Source organism: Cynocephalus volans, chromosome 14 (assembly GCF_027409185.1).
Source record: "Cynocephalus volans isolate mCynVol1 chromosome 14, mCynVol1.pri, whole genome shotgun sequence".
Taxonomy (NCBI): Eukaryota; Metazoa; Chordata; class Mammalia; order Dermoptera; family Cynocephalidae; genus Cynocephalus; species Cynocephalus volans.
In genome coordinates this window covers 2,347,448-2,359,554 of record NC_084473.1, presented here as the reverse complement: position 1 = coordinate 2,359,554, position 12,107 = coordinate 2,347,448, and the positions used below count along the sequence as shown (strand labels likewise).

The following is a 12,107-nucleotide window of genomic DNA, read 5'->3' as shown; positions in this document are numbered from 1 at the left end:
GTACATGGCTCAAGTGATATCCCTGATCTAAGTGCAGATATTCCAGGCCGAAGACATTCTGGAACTCACAGCAAATTGTGAATGTTGGAAACTGTTACCAAATGCCAAACACTAAAAATTCCAGCACTATGCTGTGTAGACCAACACAGACCTTTGCTGTGCTGTTCCTCGAGCTTCCCTACATCCACAGCCCCTCAGCCTGAGTGTTCTCTTCTGTGCTGAAACCAAGAGAGAAGGAAGGAGGGACAGCTCAGCCACACTCTGGGTACACAGACTGTGTGCGCACTTATCCTGACAGCAAGAAAAGAGTCACGAGAGTCGTCAGGGTCTAGACTTTGCTCTCAAGGCAGGTAAGTGAAAGCTGTGACTCCCTTGGGCCAGTCTCCTCCATCAAGGGTGTCTTGGTGAGGACCCCTTGGGAGGTGGCCTGAGGTCGGGAGGCCTCTTCCTCTTGGTGGGTGGAAGAGGTGTGTCTGCCATGAATGGCCCAGGTTTCCCACCATGACTGACAGGCAGATCCTGCCCACACTGGGCCCTCTTCCTGCTAGAGAAATGCTGTCTGGCTGTCACGGTGAGCCCTGGCACCCAAAGACCTGCGTCCTCCACCCCCGCTGACTGGCCTTGGAGACCCCTGCCATCAGCAGTGCTGCCGCTGGACTCACACCCTTAAACCCTATAAACTTTGTGTTGGGGCCAGAGAGAATCTTGTCTGCTGTTATCTCCCCCAACACACACACACACACACACACACACACACACACACACACACACACACACACAATTAACTCTGGCCTGGCCTCGAGACTTCCTGGCACATCCCCAGCCCACAGGCCCTGCCCACGCCTTTGCCACAGCCCACAGCACATGGTGTCCCCAGTCAATGTGTGAGACTCTCTTTCTCTCCCTTTACTTTCTCTTCACCCTTCTTTCCTTTCGTCTTGTCATTCCCATCACCAGGCCCTGTCACACATGTGCAGGACAGAGTCATGAGCAGCCGTTTGATAAAGGCTTCTAAAACCAGAAGATGGTTCCATCATGCAGGGTCCATGGTGACCGTCAGAAACATCCAGTGGCCCCTCGTTTCTCCATTCTGCAGGCAGGTGTCATGGGACCCTGGCTGCCCCTTCCTCTTCCACGTAGTTTGACAGTAACATCTACCTCAGGGCTCCCTGGTCAGAACCGTGATGGAGGATAGAATCTCCCAGTTGTCCCTGGGGGCCAGGGAGAGTCTGGAGACTTTTGAATCCCTCCTGCTGCACAACAGCAATGCTGTGGGCAGTGCCAAGGCCAACGCGGAGATGTAAGGAGGAGGTCGCTTGGCTTCCTAATGCAGACCTGATGGATGTCGAGATTTCAGCTGGTTGCATCTGGGATTCAGCAAAGTTCACGTGGTGAGGCAGATGCCATCAGCAGACCCCATTCTGCTGCCTGGAGGCAGGTAGGCAGGAGCCCTAATTCTGTACTTTGTGGGGGAAGCAAATTTGGTCTCCTCTTCTGCGAGTCAGATGCGTCAGAGTGGTCAACAGAGGCACATCACCACAGAGAAGCTTGCAAGAGGTGCAGACTGTGTCCACACGAGGAGTGGACAGTGTTGGGGGACAATCTCCACAGTCTGGCTGATCCTCCACGTCATGTAAAGAGAAAGGCACTGACTGTCTTTGTTCTAGACTGTCTCCTCAAGGATCTTGGGATCATGGGCAGCTTTGGAAGACGGAGGTCGTGTCTTCCTCCAGAACACACTATTACACTCTCCAGTAAAACCAAGGCATTCTCCCCTCTGGAGCAGGGGCCAGCATGCACACTCCCCACTATGAAAGATCCAGCTTCCCTCAGCTCAGGGATCCTTTCGTGGATGCAAGCCACCACATGATGGGTGTCACCTGGTCCTCTTTGTGCTGCTCTGTGGGAACGGGCACAGAAGCTGCACCACAGGCTGCCATGGGGGCTGGGGATAAGTGCTGCATCCCTGATGCACGAGTCCGGGTCTGCCCCATGGAACTGTGGAGAGCGGAGTCACCAGCATGGGAGGAGGGCAAAATCTCAGACCCTCCACTTCTAAAAAGATGGCAGGTGCCACACCTCCATCAAGAGTCAACGAAAGAAATAATTTAGCCACAGTGCTAATTTTGGATATTATTACGTAGAAAAGTTTTTTCCCCCTTCTTTTTTCTGCTGTAAAGTAACAATATGTTTTGAGGTATCAAAACATATATATTTTTTATTATTAAAACTTTTACTCAAAGCTGGTTCTCTGTCAACTAATCAACCATAATATTTTCTGAATATCTGTTGTGCACCCTTCCCTAAATTTGTGCATTATTTGTGTGTCTCTCCTTGTGGAAGGAATAGGAACTTGTGAATATACGTAATGTTTTTCATTCATCTTTGTATCCCAGAATCTAGCACAGTGCCTTCTACATAGTAGAAACAGTATTTCTTAAGGAAATAAATATAATTTTAGTAGCTATACAAGCTATTATTTGAGAACTATCAAAAGCAAATGTTTTACAGCCCCACCAACAGTGTCGGAGGGTCCCCCTTTCTCTGCATCCTCACCAGCATTTGTTACTCTGTCTTTTCATGACAGCCAGCCTAACTGGGTGAGATGATGTCTCAGTGTGGTTTTGTTTTGCATTTCCCTGATGATTAGAGATGTTGAGTATTTTTTCATGTACCTGCTGACCAGTTGTATGTCTTCTTTTGAAAAATGTCTATTCAGCTCCTTTTTCCATTTAAAAAAAATTGTGTTTTTTTGTTTGCTTGTTTTGTTGTTTCATGTTTTTTACTGTGAAATTGTTTGAGTTCCTTAGTGAAGCCATTATGCAAAACAGTATGGTTTCTCAAACAAGTACAGATAGAAATGCCATATGATCCAGCAATCCCACTGCTGAGTAGATACCAAAAGGAATGAAAATAATCATGTCAAAGGGACACCTGTACTCCCATATTCATTGCAGCTCTATTTATAACAGCCAAGATATGGAACCAGCCTAAATGTGCATAGATGGATGACTGGAAAAGGAAAATATCATATATCTACACAATGGAATACTACTCATCCACAAAAAACAATGAAATTATGTCATTCTCAGCAACATGGATGAGCTTGGAGAAGATTATAATTAAAATAAGCCAGACAAAGAAAGAGAAATATGGCATGTTCTAACCCATAAGTGGGAGCTAAGAAAGAAAGAAAGAAAGAAAGAAAGAAAGAAAGAAAGAAAGAAAGAAAGAAAGAAAGAAAGAAAGAAAGAAAGAAAGAAAGAAAGAAAGAAAGAAAGAAAGAAAGAAAGAAAGAAAGAAAGAAATAGAAAGAAAGAAAAAAGAGAAAGAAAGAAAGAAAGAGAGAGAGAAAGAAAGAAAGAAAGAGAAAAAGACTGTAATAGAACATTGAACTTTCAGAAGGAGAGAACAGTCCTATAGTTACTAGAGGTGGGAAGGGGGGGGCATAGGACGTAACTGGGTTAGGGAAACAAAAAGTCATTAGGATTTGTGATAATGATATTGATTCTATCACCACATTCTGATTGTCAACTCTGTACCCCATAAATATGTGTAAATAAAAATAATAAAACTTAAGTTAATTAAAAATTAAAAAAATAAAAATAAACAAATCTTTGCAATCAAGTATCTCCAGCTGACCCTGCCACCCTCCCTCCCTACAGCTATACCTAGCATCTAGGCATTGATTTCATAACCTTGCTACTAGGCACCTGCTATTCCTTTTCCATTCCCACTCCATTCTGGGTCATTCATCTCACAGTTTTAGAAATACTTATATGCCTGAGTTCATGAGAAAAACTTTTTTCCTTGAATCAAATTTGTAAGTAAAATTTGCTTGCAGCCAATATGGACAATAAGGTATTTTTTCTGGCAGGAATAATAGAAATTTGGAATAAGTCAACTATTTTCTTGTGATACTTTGTATCTTGAGAGCTTATATAATTACCAGTCAACTTCCAACAAAGTAATAAACTTCCGAGGACAGAGCTGCTTAGCTGTTTTTTGTTTGTTGTTTGTATTTTTTTGCTTTCCAAACATCTAAAATGAGATCATAATATCCTTAATGGTGTCTGTTATATATTTAAAATTAAAGTGTTTGTTAATTATTTCAAATAAGACTGGTGGGTAGGTTTAGTTCTTCATCCTGTGCCCCAGGTGATACTACAGTTATATCACAGCGACCACACTGAACACCTGGGATCTAGATCTCTCCTTTTGCCCTTAATCTGTCCAAATCCTTGTCCCATTTTTCTATCAGGTTTAAAAGACTTCAGTCTCCACCACCCTTTAAACCAGGATAAATTGGGTTACTGACTGGATCATGGTGATTTTCCTCTGTGTCTTGCTAAAGAGAGAATTTAAGGTTAGATTCCGTTCTTCATCAGCTTGCACCTGATACGGATAAGTGAATTAAGTCCTGTGGGGTCAGTTCCTAACTTGTAAAGTGGGGCTGTTGGACTAATTTTTGAGGAGATTGTGAAAATCAAGGTGGGCAATGCGTTAGAGGAGCCTCACCAGGACTTGGGACATGCTGGGGGCATCAGTGCCATCCCCTCCTGCCCACCTGCCCGCTTGGTGGCTCACCTCTGCATCGTGCTATAGATGGCACTGTCCACCATGAGCCTGCTCTCTTCCAAAATGCTGGTGACATGAGATTTCTCAGTCTTTCCTATGGAACAAAATGTCACCCAGTCAAAACACAATTAAAGTTCAGAAATTCAGTGTTATCTTTAGCCTTGGCCATTGAGTCCAGCTTGATGTGGAGATAACCACCCAGCTTCCGGGGCCTGTCGTCTGCGAGGCCCGGCGTGGTGACTTTGCCTCTACAGTCAGCCCCTTCCTCGCAGAACTAGATGAGAGATTTATCCACAATGAATTTGTCACTTGCCCAAACCACTTCTAAAGATTCTGGATATCCTTAGAATCTAACTTTTTTTCTGAATATTATAGTTACCTGAAACAGTGATAAAGTTCAGAGTAATATTTTCCTATTTTAATCTGTGCATTTACTAAAAGATAAATTGTTCAAATATACCAACAGTTTCCAATGGAAACACTCCCAATTTATTTTATTTTATTTTGTACTTGGAGTGTTTAATAGGCTAAAATTCCATTTCTGGGTTAAAATGCAAAGTTCAAAGTGGGTGATGTAAAGGTGGCAAGGACTTCTGATAATGCACACAAGTCAGTTCTGTTATTAAATTAAATTTTTGTAATCAATACTTTATCAAAGAGAATACATTTGCTTCTAAAAATAAATAGGATGTCAGAATGTCTTTGAGCATTTCACAGCTATATATGGAAATAACGCTAGTTTTGAAAAGGAAAATTTCAATATCTTCAGAGTTAAGTAGCATGGCATTTTCAGAAAATATATTAAATTAATGAGTAGCCTAGCAGGATTGAGTTACCTGGTGGCCTCTGTCCTAAATTTCTGTGCTAGTGATTTTGATGACAGAAGTCAGGAAGTGACTTGAAGCCATTAGAAAAGCTGAGCCCTCTCGGCTGCTGTCCTGCAGGCTGAGCTCTCACTGGGCACCCAGTGCGAAGTGCTGAGGGTGTTCAGGGCTTTAGCCTCACGCCCCTTCAGTGTCCTTCCCTGCCCCGGTGGCAAATCTGCTTCCCATTCCTTCTCTGATCCTCTTTATTTCTGCCCTGCTCAGTCTGACCTTCATGCCACCAGACTTCTTAAGGTGTGATACAGTAAAGTTAGGAAAAATCCCACCACGGATTGTCTCCTGGGGTCATGGGAGAGATGATTAGTCACTGAGTGCTTGGGGCAAGGGTGCGCCTCCTCAGGGTCTGGCAGGGAGCAGTGACCGTGTGTCTTGCCATGTGGGACAGCACCCTGTGCAAGGTGGGGACGGGGGCCAGGAGGGCAGGGGTGTGGCTGTGCATAGGGCTGCAGGGCTGCCAGGGTCCAGGATGGTCTTGAGGCCATGGGCTCTCGGTGTGGAATCTGAACAAGGGACCGTTTCCTGTGAGTGTGCATGTGCACAGGACAGTGGCCATGTGGGACAAATCTGGCCCCAGGGTGAGTAGGAGACCAGAGCAGCAAGGAGACTGGCATCTGCAGAGACCTGCAGGAGAGACTTGGGTCTCCAAGGACCAGTGTGCAGCAGCTTTTGGAGAATTTCTCGCAGATCTCAAGGGGCAAAAGCCCCCCACAACAGCTTGGGATATAATGCACTTAGGATTTTGTTTTATCTTCTTATTTCCCTCTAAACCCACAGAAGCTCAACCCACAACTCAACTCACATTGTATTTCTGGGGTCAGCCAGGCCCCTTACTTGCCAAAAGCCATGGTCACCCACCCTTTGGACGTCGCTGGCATTCTTATGCAGCGTGGTGACTGTAGGCTGGACTCTGGAGGTGGCCCTCAGACACATGCCCACTTTCCACCCTGTTCACACAGCTACTTCTCGGGGCTGTCCTGAGGATTAAAGAGACTGCGTGCGACTCTTGGAAGAGGACCTGGGCCGCCTGGGTCCTGCCTGCCCCATCGTGAGCGCTGCCCCATGTCCCCAGCTCGGCTGGTCGCCGTCCTGTCTAGTCCCGTCCTCTCGTCCTCTCCAGATATCTGTGTCTTTGACTTGACATTTCTCCTACACTCTTCTGTTCCTATCAGTGTGGACGCTCAGACATCCACGCCCACAGGTCGAGTTCCCAAGCAGCAGCCAGCAGAGGTCCCTCCTTTCCCTCCCTTCCCACTAGTTCCCTCCTTGCACCTCCTGGAGATGGCCTGACCACCAGCAGCAAGAGCCGTGGAAATATGAAATATGAGAACAGCTCCACGGCTCTGACGTGTGCCCAGTTTCTCCTTCACCTTATGAAATATTCAGCCTCAAGTTTCCAGCTCTCATCTCCTCCTTCATAGAAATCTGGATCCTCATCTTTAGATTGCAGAAAAAAAATTAGTCCTTCCAGTCACATTACCTGTGGCTGTGCATGTATCGCTCCAACTTTCTTTAGGGCTAGGTATTATTTTCTTCATATTTCTACCTTTTTCTGCACTCAGATCAAAGGCTGGTTTTTAATAGGCACTTCACGATTATTTGAGAACCACTGGATGAAATGTTAAGAAAAACGTTTGTCTGTCTCGACTACCCTTGGGAGTAACAGTTGCTACACAGATTATTTATTGTTACTGACAAATTGACCACACATTTCTTAGTCTCTAGCTTTTCTCTTATTACAAGATATTTTACTGAATTTTTAAAGATAGTTTCATGTGCTTACAGATTATTATTTTCAAATTTTGTTGAGAAATATATTTTTGTGTTCAAAAATTTCACCCAGAAAAATATCATTGTCATCTGTGATAGTCTCAAATTTCTGCTGGAACTGGATAGATTTTAGAGGTTTAAGCTAATTACTTCTTGGCTGAGTATTGATGATTGACATCCACCTGTAGAGGAAGAAAAAATCTTTTCCCTCTATCCATCTTAGGTTAATTTTCTGGGTTCTTATAAATTAGACTGACAAAGGACAGATTAACAAAAGAAAAACAAACAGGTTTGTTAACATGTGGGGGCATCCAGGGCACCCAGAGATGCATCACTCAAAGGGATTGTTGGAACTTGGGCTTACACAGCATCTCAGGAAAAGAACAGAAAATCTGAGAGACATGACAAGCCAAAGGAAAAGGACTTGAACATCTAGGAGATGAATCATGGGAAGCCAGATATGTGGGATAATAATGGAAGATCGGTGCTGGTCAGGAAGGTGTGGCATGTGGACTCCCCTGGTACTGTTTCGGGGCTTCCACGGGTCTCAAGTTCTCTCTGGTGATCAACTCTGTCCCTCCCAGGAGAGAGAAGGGAGAGCCCTTTGTAAGTTTACGCTCTGCTTTTACGAAAATGCTGCAGGCAGAGGGCTTCTCCTGTATCTGCTTGTTCTCAACAGTCATCAGCTCAGAATATTCCTATGCCAACTTGGTACGTTTGGAGTGGGCTCTGAGCCCCTTGTCACTGGCAGTCCCAGCATCATTCTCTCCATCCAGAGGGTCTCTCTGCTGTATTCAGGGCAGCTGGAGGGTGAGGGGTGGGTCCAAAGCAGAGGCATCTAGTCGGAGGATCACAGAACTTGAGGCTTAGAACCTGGCCTCTTTTTATTTTTTTCCAAAACTGAAAACTAAATTCTGGAGAGCGACATGACTGCATTCCTTGATTTGGAGACACCACCTCGTCTCCTGGCTCTTAGTGCGTGTGCCTTCTGAAGTTTGTCACTGCTCTGATAGAGGGCCTTCCTCCCCAAAAGTACTCCTTTGCACATATTCATATTATATATAAAAGTTGGAACCCAGGGAGCCATTATGCAAGAAAATGCTGTATTTCAGAGTGAAGGAAGTTATCTAGTTCCGAAGAGTGTTTATTTTAAAAAAAAGAAAGAAAGCCAAAATTTTCCTTCTCCAAAGCCAGAAACTGCACCAGGCCCCTGATCCCTGAGCTTTTCCCTCAGCTAACTCTGGGCACTTGGTTTTTGCTCAGAGTTGTGTTTTGATTCTTGCTTTAATAATACATTTTCTGAAATCCAATGAACTGGAATAAAGTTCGCCAACTTTTCTTTCTAAGTAAATTCACTCAGTAGGCTGGCTTCCCAAATTTTCCCAGTCTGCAGGCAATGCTCTGCTTCCGTTGTTCATCTGCATCTAATTTTCTTCTAACAACTATAACTTGTTGGGACATTTGCCATAGAGATAATTGCACAGAAATCTTAATTTTGCACAAACACTAGAAATGCATCTCCATCTGCAGAGTGGTAAGTATACAGGGCTTCCACGACAGACGCTCTATTCAGAGTTTTCAGGAAGGGATTTACATTAAATTTTTCATAGACCTACACTGGTTGGGTATATATTTTTGAGGGAAAATAGAATCTTTTTTCATCTTCAAATATTTTTATTACAGCATTTTCAGGTGTTCAACCATCCTGGGATTCTACACTGGAACTTTCACTAAACGAGAATCTCTCGTGCTACTCACACTGCACACATGTGCCAAGGTCTCTCTTTTGATGCTCAGACACTCCTGCAATTGATAGACTGGCAGGTGGAATCTAAACTCTCCACCCAGGACTGATATTTTCCTTTACACACCTGTCATCTAGATTTAAGTATGAGGGGGTGTGTTGTTTCTCTCTAAAGTCCTGAGGGTGAGTTTGACCCTCGCTCTGCCACCTCTGAGATCTGATCTGTACAACAGGTGCCTGGACTACAGTGGAGACAAACAGCCCACGCGGTAGGACCGCTGGGGAGCACCGTCGCTTACAGACGGCCACATGGGCCAGCGGAGGCCCTGGTCCTAGAGGCCCGTGCGTTGACTGCTCTTCCGACTGATTTGAGCACAGGGAGGGAGCAATCCATGGATTTGCTTCATAAAGCCCATGAGTACAAGAACCATGAGGCCAAACACACACAAGATCACGTGCTACCATCATTTTCCAAACGGATTTAAATTTTGGCAAAATGTAAGTAATAAAAATTATTTTTCAAAGGAAGTTTACCAATGAGTATTTATTTTGTTTCAAAGCTACTGTTGTTTTGTTGTTAACCGATCAAAAGAAAAAAATAATCTCTTACATTAAACAATGTAAAATTGAAACACTGTGAGACAATTATATTCTAAACAAGTAATTTATAAAGTAAATGAATAAGAAGCCAGCTTCAAATTATTGTGATGAATAGTATAGTATGTTCCAGAGGGCAGCATTATTATCAAATGCTGTGTTGTGCATTATTTACATATTTACTGAGATTGAAGCAAAAAAGATCAAATCTCTAGAAGTAGAGAAATAATAAAAAAAATTGACCTAGCAAAGCTATTGATACTGCATTTCCTGATTTTTTTAAACAAATATGATTTAGAAAATTAAAAACGTGGTGCACAGGTTTTTTGTGTGTTGTTGAGTAGCTCGCATGCACAACCATTTGCTGATAGCTAACCACTTGACTGCTGACTTCTGCTGTTACGGTTTTAGAGAACTAGGTCCTTAATAGATATACAATAGAAGTACAAAGTAATGAATTCACATATCATTTGCTGGACATCTGTCGTGTTCCAGGCACTGGAATGATTGACTTATTGTGGGAGGTTATGGAATCACTTTTTCTTCAGATAATTTAAAATGTGGGTTGCTTTTATTTTTTCTGGTACTGGCCAAGGGCAATGTACTCTCTGCTTTAAACACAGTGTCTTACTGATGCTCACATTCAATGACTGTGACAGGTAATTGTCCGCTTTTCTTTATCTGCAGGTGAGGAACAGGTCATGCACTCATAGTAACTGGTCAGGAGATGGCAGCCACAGGCCCTGCCAGTCATCAGGTGGGTTAGTAACCAGCTCACCTCAGTGTCCCGTCAGAGCATGGGGGTCTGGGAAGGACTTCAGTGCAGGCTTGAACACGGTCATGAGGTGCCAGTATTCAGAAAAACTGGGACAAACATGGTTCCCAGCAGGAGACACTGCCGGTGTGGACAGAGTGGCAGGGACTCAGAGTTTGGTGGTCCCTGGAGGACAGAGGCCAGCAGGGGCTGTGCAGTGGCACCTGCTGCGGGATTTGTCAGCTGTTCAGAGGCAGATTGTCCCTGGGGTTGAAATTTCTAGGTAAAAGTCCCTGAAAAGTTCACTTCAATAAAACTTGTTCTCAGTGTCTGGAACTTTTTTTTTTCCCCCAGTAAAATAAAAGCAGAGTTTAACCTGTGATTAGTTTAACAGCCTTACCTCTGTAGCTTTCTTATCCTAATTTCACATTATAGTACACAGATTCCAGAAAATATCATAGAAGTTATTTAATAAAAAATGATTTGGAAGCAAAGGAACACAAATGCTCCCAAAGAATTTTTATTTTTCCCAAATATATGAACAGGTAAAAATAGAAATTTTCTACTGTGTAATCATAGGAAAATCAGTTCTTTTTCAGAAAGAATTATATGTTAATCCTTCTAAACTCAAGAATTACTTACTTTTCTGTGAGAAGTGTAACAAAACATTCACTATCTTAACTAACTCTCAAGAACTACATTATGCTTTCTGTTTTGGTTTTAGTAATCATGAAAAGTAACTTTATAAGTTCAAAAGACCATATTTTGTTGTTACTTACCCTGGAGGAGATCTTTGCCTCTGGAAACGAATGTGAAGAAAACTTTGGTGCAAGACATGACCAGTGTGAGTGCCAGGATCACGCGCAGTCTCATTCTGAAATTAAAATAAAGAACGAAAACGTGCACAGTCAGCAGTGAGGTCAATAAGGACTGTGTTCTGGCACCTGCCTGGGTAGAATCTCTACCGCCTGACTCCTTCCAGCCTCTACAACAGTCACGGACTCCCGTGTGCTCAGCGAGATTCTGAATTGCCTTCCAAAGCAGGAGGATGTGCAACCTAGCTGAAGTGTTGAGCAGGCCTGAAATGTCCTAACTATTTGAAAATAGATCTTTCGTATTTGGCAGTTCTAGTCACCAAAATATCTCAGAAATTACCTATTTTAATGCATGATTATATCAAATAGTGTGAAATGACTGGGAATAATTACTGAAATAAAAGAAATCTATTTCCTCTGATATATCTATGTGAAAAAAAGTAGTATGAGGAACATAGCTCTCATAAAAGTGGTAAATAAAATCCCCAAATGCCTATTGAATTTCTTACAGTATTCTTATGCTCCTAAAATGATTTCAGAATTAAGAGTTGAGACAAAACAGAAAATTCAAAATCAATCATCTCTACTTTCAACATCTTTGTTTTCCTAATCTTGGACTTTCTGTAGCTATTTCTAAGCCACAAATTGTGTTAAGCAGGACAGGAATATGTCTCTGAGTGATGGTCCAGGAATGTGCCCAACAGGGTCTGGCACATCTGAGCCGAGGTCTTTGAAAACATAACGATCACAAATCACTCAGCTTTGCCAAGACAAGCTGCTGTATTTGCCATGTGGCCCAAGTAGTGGCCTCTTTACAAATGACCCCTTTACAGGTTTCAATGATAGATTTCTCTTAGAAAATGGAAAAATCAAAAGTTTTACAGCCTGACCTTTTCCCGCCTCTCAGCTGAGGAGGTGAGAGCTGTGGGCACTTTACTGGAGGCCGTAACTCTTCTGAAATGTGGATC

General features: G+C 43.2%; 1 protein-coding gene across 1 annotated transcript in view; it reads right to left on the bottom strand.

The window, feature by feature from the left end:
• Positions 1-11,197, bottom strand: part of TPO (thyroid peroxidase) — a 79,724-nt gene extending 68,527 nt beyond the window's left edge. The window contains exons 1-2 of the mRNA XM_063078685.1: positions 11,104-11,197; positions 4,588-4,672 (exon numbers count right to left, since the gene is read on the bottom strand). Of these exons, the coding sequence (XP_062934755.1) occupies positions 4,588-4,672; positions 11,104-11,197 (179 nt within the window). The remainder of the gene's footprint in view (positions 1-4,587; positions 4,673-11,103) is intronic.
• Between the last annotated feature and the right edge of the window lie 910 nt (positions 11,198-12,107).